The sequence below is a fragment of the Nelumbo lutea genome, chromosome 3 (genome assembly GCF_056320005.1).
Source record: "Nelumbo lutea isolate HS-2025 chromosome 3, American lotus-T2T, whole genome shotgun sequence".
Classification (NCBI taxonomy): domain Eukaryota; kingdom Viridiplantae; phylum Streptophyta; class Magnoliopsida; order Proteales; family Nelumbonaceae; genus Nelumbo; species Nelumbo lutea.
This window is the reverse complement of record NC_142686.1, coordinates 109,359,226-109,375,322: the sequence shown is the minus strand read 5'-3', so window position 1 is coordinate 109,375,322 and position 16,097 is coordinate 109,359,226. Positions and strand designations below refer to the sequence as shown.

The following is a 16,097-nucleotide window of genomic DNA, read 5'->3' as shown; positions in this document are numbered from 1 at the left end:
AGACAACAATTGTATTTTTTAAATAATTACAAATTATTATTTTAAATATTAAAAAAATAAAAAAATTAATATTTTATATTTTATTGATAAAAATATTAAATAATTAAATAATAAAAAAAGAGTTGAGAAGGAGAATTGTCGGATTTATACTAGAATTAACATTAAAATTATTATTTTATTGATAAAGTATTAAAAATTTAAAAATTATTAAAAAATTAAATAAAATGAGAGTAATTGGACTAATGTAACGCATGTGCATTATACTGAAACCTTCCCACAAACTGTTCACACCATAGTGTGGACCATCCACGAAAAAATACCGTGGACAATAAATTAGGGCATAACCTATCCCTGTTCACACTATTTTGTAAATGGGAACCGTCCACACATAACAGAACACCATATCATATCGTGAACAAGACCAAAACAGTCCCGTCCACGATATTTACACACTACAAAATGCCACTCTAGTTTGCTGTATTGGTTCTTATCAAATGTGTTTTCATTTTCCTATTAATCTTGACATTGTCATCCATCCATCCTGGGTGACACCACAAAAGTTCTCTTTTTATTCCACTTCAAATTTCACTTCATTAACATATTTCAAAGCTTGACCCTTTGCAAACAGATTTAGATTTTGTTTAAAAATTAAATCTCTTTTTATTCCACTTCAACAACGGCCTGCAAGTTTTATTCTAGTTTGAATTAAAACCCTTGCATTGTTGAATTTGAACTGAATTCAGATATTCGATGATGGAGACAAATTCGAATTCGATTTACTAGTTTTAAGTTCCATCAAATATCGAATCAAATTTGAATAAACATGTATTTAATTGAAATTAAATTCAAATATAATCATATCCAATTTGAATCCACTCTTTATACATCCCTACGGCTCAGTTTGGAAAGAGTACAAATGCAAATATATACATTGCAAATACATACAAAATAATAAAAAAAAAGGTATTGAACTCTATAGATTTGCATTTTGTACTCCCCCATAAAATATAAATTTTTATCGAACTAAGATTTTAATCAGATCCAATGGGGATAAAGCCACAGCTAATTATTAATTGGATCCAAATCTAGGATAATCCAATTTAGAGTTAAATTGGATATCAGACTTCCAGAATCCATTGATAACCCTACGTCTACTTATCTTTTATCGGCTCATATTTTAAACTTTTGTTGATGATGTTAAAAATTCAAGCGCAATGTGTTACTACTTTATCATTGATTCACTGTGTAGTTAATCAACATTGATTTTGCCCTGAAACTAACTTTATAAAATTCAAATCAGATTACACACTATCATTGTGTTGGTCTTTTCCCTAATTACTCCCGTCATTGTTATTACTTATCAGCAGCACCTCCATGATGCCATCCGCCCATTATGGAAATGGATAGACACATGACGAGATAGGATCTATGCAACAATTAATCAGCAACGGTAATGTAAATATATCTTTTATCAAGATCTCTATTTGAGGAAATCCATCCATCTAACAATATCATAAAGGGAAAACCAGCTTAAATCCCCATAAACTAGAATCCGTAAACTTCAAAAATTGAATTCACACAGTAAGTAAACCTTAGAATTTGCCCAAAAATATATAGTAGGATCTAATATTATAAACGAAATAACCATTAACTAATGAAAACTGATCCGAATCTTCAGTCTTCCTCCTCTCCCTCCTTATCAGCAATGTTGAAGTAGCGGAGTTCATATACGTTCCTATCTTTGTCTGAAGCAATCACTCGGAGCCAATCTCGTACATTGTGTTTCTTCAAGTATTTCTTGGTCAGATATTTCAAATACCTGGAAAAATTTTTGGAAAAGAATTATTTCTAATTTTTATGTATCAAATCACATCAGTTAAATGTAATGGTTGCAACAGAATCTGCTGAGAAATTGAAGTAGACAATCAGGTAATAGAAGACAAGAAAAGACTAACGCACATATATGGATGCAAGACACAGGAAACGATGAGCAAGGACATGACTTTCCATTTCTCAAGATCTTTTATAGCATGGTCTGCTAAACACATCACTTAAAATATTTAAGTATTAATGCTATACATATACTCTAAAAGAACCCATGTGGTATTCGTGAGGTGGACCCCACCTGGACAGCATATATAAGAAATTTTGGTGAAAGACCTAGAAAGCATGCATGCTGTCCTTCAGCAAAAGAAAATGGACTTATAAATGAAAGCAACTTAACCAAAGCTTCAGCCCTCCCAAACAGGCTCTAAGCTTAATTGGATTACATCTTTAGATAACCAGACTGGGCATAGAACCAGAGAAGGGAGAGGTTCATAGGTTAGAGGTTCGATCGAGGTCGAACCAAAGGTCAAAACGTGATGACATGGCATATACATATATACTACAGATCAATTAAATATTACATATAATATATTTTACAACTTAAAATACTTAACATATCGTGGATGGATGGTAAGTTTCTTAATTTTTAAAACAAATGAGTAGGGTTCAAGCCTTTTAATTTACATTTTCTTTAAAATATGTGCATAATAATATAATTTGTATAATAAAGTCATTAATTGGCACAAGTAAAGAAGTGGTTTAGTGGTAATTAAGTAATCTATGAAAATAAGAGGTCTTGGCTTCAAATCTTGTTAACAAACATTTTAAAATTCCACTTATGTATGGACCCAGGTGATTTTATGAAACCGGGGCCGATTCACCAGTTAAACTGGCTGGTCAGCCAGTTTTCACTGGGTTTTGAACAAGTCTGGTTATTTGGGCGTGACCAAACCGATCAAAATCCCAGGTCACGGTTCAACCAGCCAGTCCAGTCCGGTTTTCTAAACACTGTCATAAACCACTACAGAGTGGTATGAGCTTACTGATCAAAGAAAGTGGTCGGTACTTCCTTACAAATTGTTAAATCCCTGTAGACAATCACAAACAAAGAAATTCCTTAGGCTCAGTTCTTTTGGCATTGGTGTAAATGCATGGGAGTGCAGACAGGCTAACTGTAAATTCTGGTTTACTTTTGCTAATGTTTGACTTTGTCCTATTTCTTTGTGAGAAGTAAAATGATGTGATCCCCACCTTATGTGGAATAGAATGGAGGTAGGGGAAATGCTATTTGTTTGGGAGTGAGGTGGGAAGTTAGATGATGTGATTCCCACTTTATATCATTATACGAGATAATTAAGGTAAAAGGTAGTGCATCAATTTGCAAGAATGAGTGAAAACGAGGCAAAAAGTACAAATTTTAAATTAGAAAGGTGTTCAAAACTTCAAATTATAATTACAAACAATCAGATACAAAACTCAACTGGGTGCAAAATTTGTATCCAGTTCGTATTTGCACTGCAAACAGTGTCTTATAAATTGCTCCCTAACTTATTCTTGTATGTATATTAGAACCTATGATGTCCACATAATCAGATAAAGATATGGGTACAGTAACAGAGATGGGAAATGGGGAATAACCCTCCATTTCCTATATCCCAAACAAGGATATGGGTAGGAATACCCCATATAATAAGCTGATGTCATGCTTTTATAGCTAACCTCACGACTAATATCTACATATTTTTGTGGTATAATCTGTTAAAACATACAAAATTGAGCCACAAGAAGTTTGAGAATGGCCTCTAGGCGCCTAACACCTTCTAAAAGAATGGTTACAAATATCAAGTTTCATCCATCCAACTACTCAAAAAGGATTTTGGTTATTTGCAACTTTTCCAAAGAGAAATTTGTAATGGTACAGATAGCTGCAAACTAAATTTCCTCCGGCCTGGGGTTCAAATTTATGATCAACTCCTGACTCCATTCACTTGAATGACAAAGTGCCTTGTCTAAAGTGGCTTGCATTCATTTGTGGCTAGGAATAATCGGATGGATTACTTGAGCAAAACTAGGGCAGGTTGGTGAGCTTGACAAAACATAAAATTTTGGTTATCAAATGGGTATTTCCAGAACTGAATTACAATCAAGAAAACATTTAATTTTTGATTCTAAGCAATCAAATTTCAAACTCAAAATCGTTTCCTCTTTGGTTGATACAAGCATCTAAAATGCATCAATCGGCAGAACATCGAAGCAACTCAAAATAACAAATGTTTCCACGAACACCAACTGACCAAACAAATAAAAAAAAAACGAAATATAAAGCGAAAAGATACTAAAGAGAAGATAAGCAAAAAGAGCTCATGATTTAACCACTATAAACATCTTACACACAAAAGGAGATAGGATAAGCAAGTACCGCTTAGAGAAGTTGCTGTCTGAGGTAACAGTGATCTTGCTCTTGTCACGGGCGACGGTAATGGAGTCACCGAGAGCACCGGCTTTACCTCCGACTTTGATCCTCTCCTGAAGGAACTTCTCCAGTGACGCGATGTCCATAATCTTATCCTCTACCGGCTTTGCGCAGTCGATGGTGAACGTAACTCCCTTCTTCTTGCCCTTGGGGCCTGTTGCACTTCCGCGACTCATCTTCGCTTCTCTCTGGCAGCTCTGCAATTCACAGAAAAAAAAAAAAAGAGTAAACCAAGATGAACAAACAACGCAACCTGTAAAACGCGCCGAATTTCCTAAACGGCGCTTGAGAGAATCAGAAAGGGTTCTAATTCTATTACGCACAGGTCGGATCGTCAGGTACGTCGAGGCTGTGGAGGAAGAGACAACAGCGCCGCAGAGATGGAGAAGAGGAAGTTGTGAGAAGTTAGATTTAGGGTTTTGTAGGGTTTTCGGTTCCAGAAAACGATAGAATCATGACCGTTGGATGAGTTTTACATAATCGTATTCCGTTTTACGACCATCCAACGGTGTGCGGCAAAATGTAGCACTTGCACGAAAAACAAATGAGTTGGGCAGTTAGTAAATACATTTCCAGTTAAGGGTATTTAAATAATTTTTGTTATGATTCTAAGGGGTTTTTTTGGTAATTGTAGAATGCCAAGGGATGGCAGACAGATTGTTCTTTTCCTACTCTGTCGCGAGAAATAAACAGAAAATGGAGGGAGAGATAGAAGACGACGTTCCCTGTTCTTCCCTCGCCGTCGATTCCATCATTCGTGTCGGAACGGTAATTATGATTTGAATTAGCGTTGATGCTGTTGTTGTTAATGTTCTTGTTGTTTAACAGAAGAAACCTAATTTGTGTTTCAGGCGGGATTGATTTGGGGATTGTGTATAGGTCCGTATGATGCTCGTAAACGAGGTAATAATGAAATGAAAGTAACCGCCGTTAGGTTTCAATTTGATTCTGTTGTGCCGCAATGTTCTTGAGGAATCAAAGGTTCAGATGGATTTTGGATGTTCGAGCTCGTATAGTTCCGAGCTCCTGCTGCAATTTTTCATTCATAGTAACAATGTTTCGATATGTAAACTGAACTGACATTGTGTTTTGATTCTTTCTTGGAACGTCGAACGTAGGGCTTTCTGGTGTAGCTAGAGCTTCTTTTGTGGTAATATTTCTTTTTTACATATCCCATTGATTTCGCCCAAATATATGTGTTGGATTTCAAATTTAACCATTATATTTATCTGGTGGATGAATGGAATGTTGGATGAAACTGATGTGGGCAGGTCAAGTCAGCTGGTACATTTGGCCTACAATGTGGTAATTTCATGTTCCTTTTTTCCTTCATTGTTCTGTTTGGGTTTTCCATAGTTTTGTTGGTAAGAAATGGATCCCCAACTCTGGCTAGACTGCACCGTACCTTGATCGGGTTGGCACGAATATAACCTGAACAGCCCATTTATTGATCAGGTTAGAATTTGAAAATATCTAATGAACCCAGATAATTTAAGTGGTTTAGTTGAGCCCATGAAATTCACCAAGTCGGGCATATTGTATCGTATCGGTGGGTCCCCAATACACCTGTTTACAGGTGTTTTCAAGAAATCATTTTTTAAATAATATATGTAAATATATTTAAAATTGAAGCTTGAAAATTAAAACTAAAAAAAATAGGAGTATGGTTTAAAGTACCCATACACCTCTACCAATACACAAAGGTGTATTGATACTTTGAACCATGCTCCCAAGACCTTAGATAGTTATGACCAACATTGGGTAATGGACCTTTTAGAAAAAAGAATGGTGCACAGTGCACTTGGTGAGTTTGGCCTATAATTAAGTTTACATCTTTGGTTTCATATTTGTGGTATACAAAGGATAAATATCTATGAACATTGTATAATAATTGATAAAATAATTATTGTGATGTTTCATGGTCTTCTCAAAGTTCTTTTCAATGGGAAATAACAGGTTTTGTAATGTTAAATATATGATATTGAAATCTCAGCCTTGCACTAGAATATGCCACTAGACAGGCTTATTCTGTCTCTGTTGTTTTATTTTGTAATGTTAAATAACTTGCTTCATTTTGGTAAATTGCATTTTCCTTTGTTGAAAAGGAACCCTATCTCGTTAGGAGGGACTAGGGAGGATAACACTAATTAAGTCCACAATGGCTGTCCTGCCCGTTTACTTCCTCTCTACCTTCCACATCTTGGTGAAAGTGGCAAAGAAATTAGAGAAAATATACGAGGGATGGGGCGATATACATGAGGAGATGTCTTTTGTGTGATGCTCTTTGGAGAAGAGAGGTCAATTCCTAGTTCTGAACCCGTCAACTGTCCACAAGCATCTGGATAGAAAAAATAATTCTCCTTATTAGCAAACTTTGGATGTCATATAAAAAATAATAAATCATCCTAACCAAAAGTATCATTTAAATCTACTAATTTCAATATTCTAAATCATCATATAATAAGTGGATATGGCATTAAACAGAATGGAATGGTGAAATGGGATTTATGTAGCTGATACCATAAAGTTGGGATAAGGCTTCAATGATGATGATGATATTACAATATAAAAAGTATTTAATAGAGCAATTGAATCTCAAAAGTATGAAGCTAAAGTTTTAGGTACTGTAAAAATGTAAGAAATGGCTGATGACCCGATAGTTGAGATGGTAACTTGACATCACTCACAAGGCAGAGATGTTGAATTGACCTAGGTCTGTGTGGTATGACCAGTGGGCCTCGTGTGCATCCTGCTCTGTTGTCACCCCTGAGTCCCTACTAACACTGACTAACCCGACTGACCCCAACTAGTATAGTACCAAAAAAGTGTTAGAGGTAGTTAGAAAGATAGGTGGGGAAGAGAGAGTGGTGAAAAAAGAAGAAAAACTAGTGGAAATAATTGCAGGAGAAAAGGGAAAGATACCATATGTCAACATAATGATATGTAATAAGGTTCCCAGCTTGTAATCTTTGTTGCCCAGGCCATGCCTTGATAACCATGATTTATTGGTGAACTTTTAACAATTTGTGTCATTGGCCATTTGTCAAACTCCATTAGTTATTATGAACTTTAGCGGTTGGTTTACAAGCTTGTACTCTTCTTTTTTCTCATAATTTTGTTTTGAGTAGTTTCTCATTGGCCATTTTCTTTTCATTTCATAACTAGACAATGCCCCCATACTAAGTACGAGACCATATTCTGATTTTTTATTTATGTATTCTAATAAATTTTGTTTGTCACCCGTTTTCTATGCTATAAATGTAGGCTATTATTTTATTTTATTTTTTATGTATAGATTTGTTATTTAATTAAAGAGATTAAATCAAGCTTTATTTCTAAATAATACCCCACTTTATGGATCATACATAATTTAAAATGAGTTTTTTTCCTTTTTAGTGGAGGTAACTACCATTTGAGTGGGCAGACACATGTCTGAGATAGGAATAACCACTTTTGAGATGCTTTTTCCTGAGAAAATAAGATGCTACTTGCTTGAGGGATAAGCTCTCTAGTTTGAAGACTTTGTTATTTGTAATTACCTTTATGAACTATGTGACCTTTAAGTTATATAGCATGCATTTCAAGGTTTTAGTTCCAATTTGTATCTAAAAATATTTTCACCAAAATTATGGGATTTTGATGGGAACCCTTAAAAATGGCATCCTTTATATGTTATGCCTGAAATAGTTTCAGCTGTTAATCTTGAGTTCTCACTTTTGTTGCAGTCTAGTTCATGTCATTTTGGTTTCTTCTTGGTGTTTGCTTATGAATTTATCTTAACATTTAGGACTTTTTGCTGGAATCTTTTCTACTACAAGATGTGGAGTTCAAAAATTCCGAAAGAAGAAGGACTGGGTGAGCACATACTCTCTCTCTCTCTCTCTCTCACACACACACACACACATCACTTAGACACCTAATTCTTTTGCTACATAGTGCCATGAAATATTTTTATATTTTTTATTTTTTGAGCCTTCACCAGGCTCCCCTTTGGGAATGGGATTCCCATTCTAGAGTCTGTCAAGAAGTAAAGAATTCCTGACAAAAAACCTCCAAACCCTGATATTAATAAAATAATAAAGTAATAATAAGATAATAATAATAATAAAATACTAAGGTATTGATTATTAAATACTAATAAAACATTAGTACTAACAGAATAATAATATAACAAAAATAATAAAGTAAATAAAATAATAAAATATTAATAAACTTACACAAAATTGAACTTTTTGGTTGATTCTGATTCCGTTTCCTGTCTGAACCAAACAGGCATTGGGAATAGGCGATTCCAATTCCAATTCCAGGGGATTCCGATTCTGATTCCAATTCCAATACTGACCTGGAATTACCTAATGGATTCCCCATCTAATTGTTATTCTGCCTCCCTCCCATAGTATTTTATTTGTTATTTTCCCTACTAAATTAATTTGTCCAATATTTGTGTTGGTTTTTTATCCTGAAAGTAGCTATTTTTATAGTAAATAGAAAAAAAAATATTAAAAACAAAAAGAAGATGATTACAATCACTTGAGTGTTGAGGAAACACTGAGGAAGACGAGTAAAAAAAAGCTATCAGAATTACAGTTTTGCAATTCAAGTACATCCCAAAAATTAGTCCCTAAATCTGAGTGACAAACTTGAACAAATTCAGGAAGAATAAACACCCAATCTGCGGCACACTTTCCAATGGCTGCCACAATCTTCTCAGTCTTCCACTGCTTATTTTCAAATACTCTTCTATTCCTATCTCTCCAGATGGACCAGCATACAACGAACCGAATACAGCTCCACACCACCTTAGCTTTTTTTGTTATCAATGTCCACACCACCTTAGCTTCTTACTTCCTCTAAGTGACGGCTACTTAGAAAAGATATAGGCCGGGGACCTTGGTTGAAAAACTTGCATTCTGAAAAGAGCTGAGTAAAACTCCAGCAGAAACCAGCAATTCTACAAGAGAACAGGTGAAATATTGTTTCCTTATTCTCTTTGCACATCAAACACACATTCGCCAGGCACCTCTGAGTTTAAGATGATCTGATTTCTCCTTTGATGATATGTGGAGAAATTTGGAAGCTATAGCTAGAAGTTCTGTTACAAGGAGTAAACCTGTTGTGGGTTGGAAACCACTGGATGAAGGATTTATCAAACTGAACTTTGATGGCAGCAGCTTAGGGAACCCAGGCCCGGCTGGTATAGGTGGAGTTTTTAGAAACTATTATGGTCATGTTATTACTGTGTTCTCAGGTCCAGTTGGAGTAGGGGGATTCGATTTTTGCAGAGTTCCAAGCTGTCCTGCAAGGAGTAAAGCTTGCTAGAGATTAAAATTACGAGCGATTGTTAATTGAAGGTGACTCTAAACTGGTAATAGGGTGGTTGAAGGAACCTGAAACCGTAATTTGGAAATACAAAGAATACATGAAAAGATTTAAGTGGCTGGTCAGAGATATGACAATTTCAGTCCAATGGGAAAGGAGGTCAGCTAACGAGATGGCTGATTTCTTTGCAAAACAGGGGGTGCATAAGTCTGAAACTCTGAATTATTCTGGGCTCAGTTGTAATCTGGTTATATGGCTGGGGCTGCATCACGCGCCTCCGCTGGTTGTACTCTGTAATCTTGTGATACTTAACTGTGTTCTAATAAAGTATATATCATTTAACAAAAAAACAAAAAAAACTTAAAATGCTATCCATAGCCACCAGCCAAGCAAAAGCTTCTTCCAATGGAGGAACGGGGTTATCCCACACACCTTCACACAGGTTTGCATCCACCTGAACCCTTAATAATGCTGAATAAATGGACTTCACAGTAAACCTCCCGTTCCTGCATTCTTTCCACCACAACTCATCCCTTGAAGAAATCGACACCTTGAGTTTTCCAGTACTTCCTACAGCCTAACACACTCCTCCGCCTCTCTATCCAGAAGATGCCTTCTTAATTTAGGACTCCATATCAACTTATCCCCACTCATCTCATAGCATTGGCTGATAGTGATATCATGATCAGTCAACCTGAATAATCTTGGGCATAACTCCCTTAGCATTCCAACTACACTCCAACCATTTTCCCAAAATCTTATCCTAGCACCATTCCTTACCAAGAAGCGAGGAAGATTCTTAAATTCTTGTTTGAACTTCATAATTCTTTTCCACACACTAACCCCAAAAGAAGTAGACACCTCCCTTGATTCCCACCCAAATCTTACCATTCCATACTTTTCAACCACCACTCTTCTTCAAAGGGAATGTCTCTCCTTCTCTAGACCAAATCTCCATAGCCAATTAACAAACAATGCTTTATTGAAAATTCTCACTCTCCTAATCCCCAAACCCCTTATCTTCTTTGGTCTTCACACTTTATCCCAACTGACTAGATGGAACTTCTTTGAACCCCCCAAGCCTTCCCAAAGAAAGTCTCTTTGAATTTTTCAACTTTCTTTGCCACTTTTGCTGGAATCTTAAGTAGTGTGATGTAGTAGGTCAGTAAGCTTGAGAGGACACTTACTGATATTAAAAAAAAAAAAAACTTGAGAGAACACTTCTAACCAGCATGATTCTTCCCCACAAAGACAGGTATTTAGTCTTCCACCTTTTGAGTTCTCCACTCTTTTTCAATGATTGGCCTCCAAATAGCTACTGAAGTGGTCTTAAGCCCAACCAGACCCTAGTAGTGAAATGGGATCTCACCAACTTGACATTCAAAGGCTGCAGCACATTCCTCCATCACTTCTCTACTGACCTCCCCAACTCCAAATATTGTACTCTTTTGCTAGGTTCATCTTCACGCCTGTGAACAATTCAAAATTAGCCAGAATAGCTCTCAAATTCAAAACCTGATCCATGGATGCATCCATGAAAATCACTGTGTCATCCACATACTGTAAATGGGAAATGCATGGACCATCTACCCCCACTTTAAAACCTTCAAGCAGACTAAATTCCACCCGCTTGCTAAGTGGCAGGTTAAGGGTCTTTATAACTAGCGCAAACAAGGGAGAAATGGGGTCTCCTTGCTTCAAACCCCTTGAAGCTTGAAAGAACTCTGAGGACACACCATTCAGCAGAATTGAGAATGACACTGTTGATACACAAGCATAAATCCAGCTCCTCCACTTTTCCCCAAATCCCATTAGCCTCTGTACCTCCAGAAAACCCCATTCCACCTGGCTGTAAGTTTTATCAATATCTATCTTACAAACCAGCCCTGGCCTCCCATTCCTAAATCCTAATTCTTGAGTCAATACCCTCACTTGCAACAAGAACTCCATCCAGAATTTGTCTACCTTACACAAAAGTCATCTGAGTCTCACCAACTGCTTCATGAATCACCCCTCAGCCTTTTTGACAGAACTTTTGCAACCAGCTTGTGAGGACTACAAATCAAACTTATTGATCGAAAGTCTTTTAATATCAAGAGCCCCATCTTTCTTAGTTATTAAAGAAATAAATGAAGCATTATCCATTTTTTCCAGCAGTTTAGAATCAAAGAAATCCTTGAACATTGACATGAAATCTTGCTCTAACGTTCTCCAGCATGATTTAATAAAACAAAAGTTAAAACCATCATGCCCTGGTGCTTTATCTCCTGATATTCTTTTTAAAGCCTCCTTAACTTCAGCAACCTAAAACTCTCTTTTGAGCCAGTGCACAGAAAACTCACTTTCTTAGCTTCAGTTCCCCCTAGTGCCACCCAACTCCACTGCCTTGCTGTATATATAAACCTTTTTTTATCAATAACTCAACCTTTTATTAAACCTTTATAGATATTGTATATAAACCTCTATAGAATCCCACCACTTGAATTTCCAGCCAAGTTTCTGCCACCTCATTTCCTGCTTTGATTCTAGATATTGTATTCCTCCTGCACCTAGCAAAAGCGTGGAAGAATGCTGTTTTCTAATCTCCAGCTTTCAACCAAATGGCTCTAGATTTCTTCCTTCAGCACATCTCTTCCCTATGAATTATTCTTTCCAGATCATTCTTCAGACTCTCCCTTTTCACCTTATTAGTGATGTGCTTGCAACCTTAATCTGTCAAATTCTAAAAGCTTTCAGATAAGACCTCTTTAAACTAATTTGACCCTTTAAGATGATTAACGATATTCTTACAATACCAACAAACTAGATTATAACTTTCAAAAAGCTCAAATTGACCAAAAACTGAATCACCAAAAAATATGTAATTTCCAATTTTCCACTGGCATATGAATTTGAGGATATTTGATTTCTGTTTTTTTTTTTCATGTCTGCACTGTTGTTCTTAATATTTTATTTGTTGCCTATATGGGAAAAATAAAGAACAAGCTGATCGTTTATAGGATGACTGTCTAGAAATGGTATCAGCCAGAACTTTTTCCCCTCTTTCTTTCTTTGATAATTAACAGGAATTTCATTAATATGAAAAACTATATATACAAATTTACGTTCTATTTGTACACAGGCCATGACCTCTTCCCAATCATGTATATTACAACTTAGCCCATGATGTACATAATGGAGCATTTGTGGCCTGCTAAAGGCTACATTGGACTTTTCCTTTTGTAGGTGAATGCTTCAATTGCAGGCGCCATAGCTGGAGCAGCTATTGCTGCCAGGACAAGAAGCTGGACACAAGTATTTGGTATGGCAGCCCTAGTTTCTGCCCTTAGCACTGCTGCTGACTACTCAAAGATAAGCTGACACCCCTCTTGGTAAGGGCCTTAGGTGGAAAGGAATTGATGTTTGCGTTTTGCTCTCCTTTACATTGTATGCTCAGCTTTCTACCAACCACCTGAATTTTGTGATTTCTTATTCTTGGGTTAAGGTCTTCACTCTTTAGTGGTAAAATTTGGTTGCATCGAGTAGTGATGCATTTAGATGTCATACACATGTTGAAACTATTATTTAGAAGAAAAAAAAAATTATCGTATATGTCATGTTTTCAATCATTATTTGTATATACTATTATAGGAGTTTTCATCCCTGTCAACTTATTCTAGGTAGGTTCTTTTGTATTGCAATTCCATGAGCTAAATTACTTTATTAGCATCTCTGATAATCTTTAGAAATAAAACTTTCAGAAGCATGTGCATTTTAGGTTGTCTCCGAGTCACCATGTCAAACACCTCTTCCAATGTTGGACAATGCATTTATCCTTGTACATGGGTTGGAACATTTTGGTTACTGTTGCAACTGTAAAGGCCACCAAAGAACATTTACCTTCTTTGTCTAATAATTATTTCAAATGTTTTTTTTAAAGGTAATTATTTCATCAAAATATTAGACAGGTTCTTTGTAAAGGTCTATACATTTTGACAAAATTAGACATTTGACATTCTCCCAGCTTCCAGTAATGCATTAACTTTTAGTTTATTATCTCATGCCAATACAGCTTAGCTCATGTCTTGAATGTTGGGCATTTCTTATGTGACATGATAACTAGGTTGGTGTTAGCTTCTTAGGCTCCGTTTGGTTTGAGGGAAAGTTTGGGTGGGATGGGATGGGATGAGAAAGTGTGAAAATTTTACTTTCCACTGTTTGGTTGTACAAGGGAAAATAGTGCAAAAATTTATTTTCTCATGTTTGTTTTTTGAGAAAAATCATTTTCCCACGTTTCTTTCCCTCTCATATTATGAATTAATGAAGTGAATTAAGGGCCAAACAGCCAAACTAGTTGATGTAATCCAACTTATATATATTTTTAGAATCATATTTTAACGATATTGATTGTAACCATCACATTTGATACAAACCAATGATAGGCCCACATCATTTGAATTTCATATGGCAAGTTATGGCCCCATGCAACATCAGCTAGTAGTCCTATTTTGCAACCAATCGACCTGTATCTATAATTGTGTTACTACCCTTGGACAATAGAGCTAAGTTGGATTCCTAATGATAGACGTTCATTAATCAGTAAAGCTTAAGGCTTATGTTATATGTGCATCAAAAGATTTTGCAAGTATTGGAATGATAGCTTAATGGCATAAGAGTGAACATTGAAGCGTTGGGGTTAGAGTTTTGTAATTTTACTGGTAAACAAAATTTAGACTCATTCAAACATTTATATTTTGTCTGGACTCCCCACTTAACTCATTTCAATCTATTTAGTTTTGACCGTAGTAAGATGCAAAAGCATATCTAAGATGTTGGGTCTTTTCTTTGCATATTGCCAAAGACCACAGTAATTATGATTTCTTTGCATATCAAACTCGCCACACATTTGATACAAATAAACTTAAAATAAAGGCCAAGAGATCCTAACCAAGGGTCCAAGTTTTGAGGCATCAAATCTATGAAAAGTCCATGCTTCAATTAATTTTATAATTAGGCTAGTTCCTCCTCTTAAACTAAAACAATCAAAAAATTCAAAAGCAGAATTAGATGCCATTAAACTTGCAAATTTCAAAGATGTCAAAGCCTAAATGTTTTTTCTCCATCATCCAACTTCAAAACATTTGAATGATGATCTGGATGATAGGAATTACATAATCTTGGCATTATGGGCTCCCTCTTGCAGAGGTTAGCCAGAATGGTGGTATTGCTGAAGGAAAATTTTGCAGCATTAAGAAATACATGAATGATGTACTGTTGTGAACTCAATCCAGTTTCAGCATTCTTTCAAGGAAAAATAGCATCAACTGCAATTACATAATCTTGGCATTGTGGACTCCCTCTTGCAGAGGTTAGCCAGAATGGTGGTATTGCTGAAGGAAAATTTTGCAGCATTAAGAAATACATGAATGATGTACTGTTGTGAACTCAATCCAGTTTCAGCATTCTTTCAAGGAAAAATAGCATCAAAGGCTGCAATTAAAACAGCTTCCAGATCGGACCTGACAAGTATATATTAATAGCATCATCACACTAATAACATAAAATGGCGATCAGACAATATAAATGAATAATATATATATATATATATATATAAGTTCTATGCAGGCCTAGAGAAAAACATGATTGTTGCTTCCCTTTTCTCAGCCCTAGCCATTGCATCACATATGTTTACTACATCACCCTATTTTCAGCTTAGGTGCCCCTACATTATAGCATCTTCTCATATCGTTCCTTTCCTTTTCTTTTGAATGGAAGTTGTTATCAATTCCTCCCTGTGGCTATGTGGCTACAAAATTCTTTCATCATATATGTTTATAACTAAAATGGTTGTATTGGCTCTTATTTATTGTCATTTAGAGTATTTTAATCGTCAGGGATTTATGTGAAGTCTGATTCAAATGTTACTTTGTTTAGTTTTAGAGAAAGATTTGTATGATGCAATATCAGTAATGCTTTTTCCCCCCCAAAAAAAAAAGTAATGCTTATGCAATGTTTTAAAAGGCAGAGGAGTAAGGCAAGATGCTAGAACCTTCCAGAGCATGGGTTGTAAGCTTTATAAGAACAAATATATAACCACGTGCATAGGAAATTTTATATAAGTGTATATGAAAATCATAATGTAATCAATTACTAAAAGCTTAAGGAAATAAAGAAAAAAAACCAATGTGCTTTAGGCTTTGGGAGGTTGATTGTTTAAGGAGACTCCTAGGGCCTGTCTTGTGGGAATAGGGGTCTTAAATCTGAATCGAAATGGCCCATTCTAATTCCAACTGTTTGGGCAGAATTGGAATCACATTCCCATTCCTGGTGGAATGGCATTCCCCCGTCTGAGGAAATGGCCATTCACTCCCCCTCCCTTGGGAATGAGAATGAGACATCATTCCCAGCTTATTCTGATTCTGATTCCCGTCTAAACCAAATGGACCCTTAGCTTAAAGTGTTATGAGATGTAGATTGGGTTTGGGGGCGGGGGCTATGG

At 35.9% G+C, this 16,097-nt stretch overlaps 2 protein-coding genes across 2 annotated transcripts; one reads left to right on the top strand and one right to left on the bottom strand.

Annotated features, from left to right (window-relative positions):
* Positions 1–1,437: 1,437 nt before the first annotated feature.
* Positions 1,438–4,692, bottom strand: LOC148867543 (large ribosomal subunit protein eL22z). Its single transcript, XM_088977808.1, has 3 exons — positions 4,624–4,692; positions 4,247–4,497; positions 1,438–1,819 (listed from the first exon to the last, which is right to left on the bottom strand). The coding sequence occupies exons 2-3, from the start codon at positions 4,474–4,476 to the stop codon at positions 1,675–1,677; spliced, it is 375 nt and encodes a 124-aa protein (XP_088833934.1). The 5' UTR covers positions 4,477–4,497; positions 4,624–4,692; the 3' UTR covers positions 1,438–1,674.
* Positions 4,693–4,918: 226 nt separating this feature from the next.
* ATOEP16-4 (Mitochondrial import inner membrane translocase subunit Tim17/Tim22/Tim23 family protein) lies at positions 4,919–13,208 on the top strand. Its single transcript, XM_088977833.1, has 6 exons — positions 4,919–5,068; positions 5,152–5,203; positions 5,419–5,450; positions 5,572–5,605; positions 8,088–8,155; positions 12,845–13,208. Exons 1-6 carry the CDS (start codon positions 4,946–4,948, stop codon positions 12,977–12,979), a joined length of 444 nt encoding a protein of 147 aa, XP_088833959.1. The 5' UTR covers positions 4,919–4,945; the 3' UTR covers positions 12,980–13,208.
* Positions 13,209–16,097: the final 2,889 nt, after the last annotated feature.

Coding starts and splice junctions, on each gene's coding strand:
- LOC148867543 (XM_088977808.1), bottom strand. CDS start 4,476: ATGAGTCGCGGAAGTGCAACAGGCCCCAAGGGCAAGAAGAAGGGAGTT. Junction 1,820..4,246: donor GACAGCAACTTCTCTAAGCG/GTACTTGCTTAT, acceptor AAATTTTTCCAG/GTATTTGAAATATCTGACCA.
- ATOEP16-4 (XM_088977833.1), top strand. CDS start 4,946: ATGGCAGACAGATTGTTCTTTTCCTACTCTGTCGCGAGAAATAAACAG. Junction 5,451..5,571: donor TAGCTAGAGCTTCTTTTGTG/GTAATATTTCTT, acceptor TGATGTGGGCAG/GTCAAGTCAGCTGGTACATT. Junction 8,156..12,844: donor TCCGAAAGAAGAAGGACTGG/GTGAGCACATAC, acceptor TTCCTTTTGTAG/GTGAATGCTTCAATTGCAGG.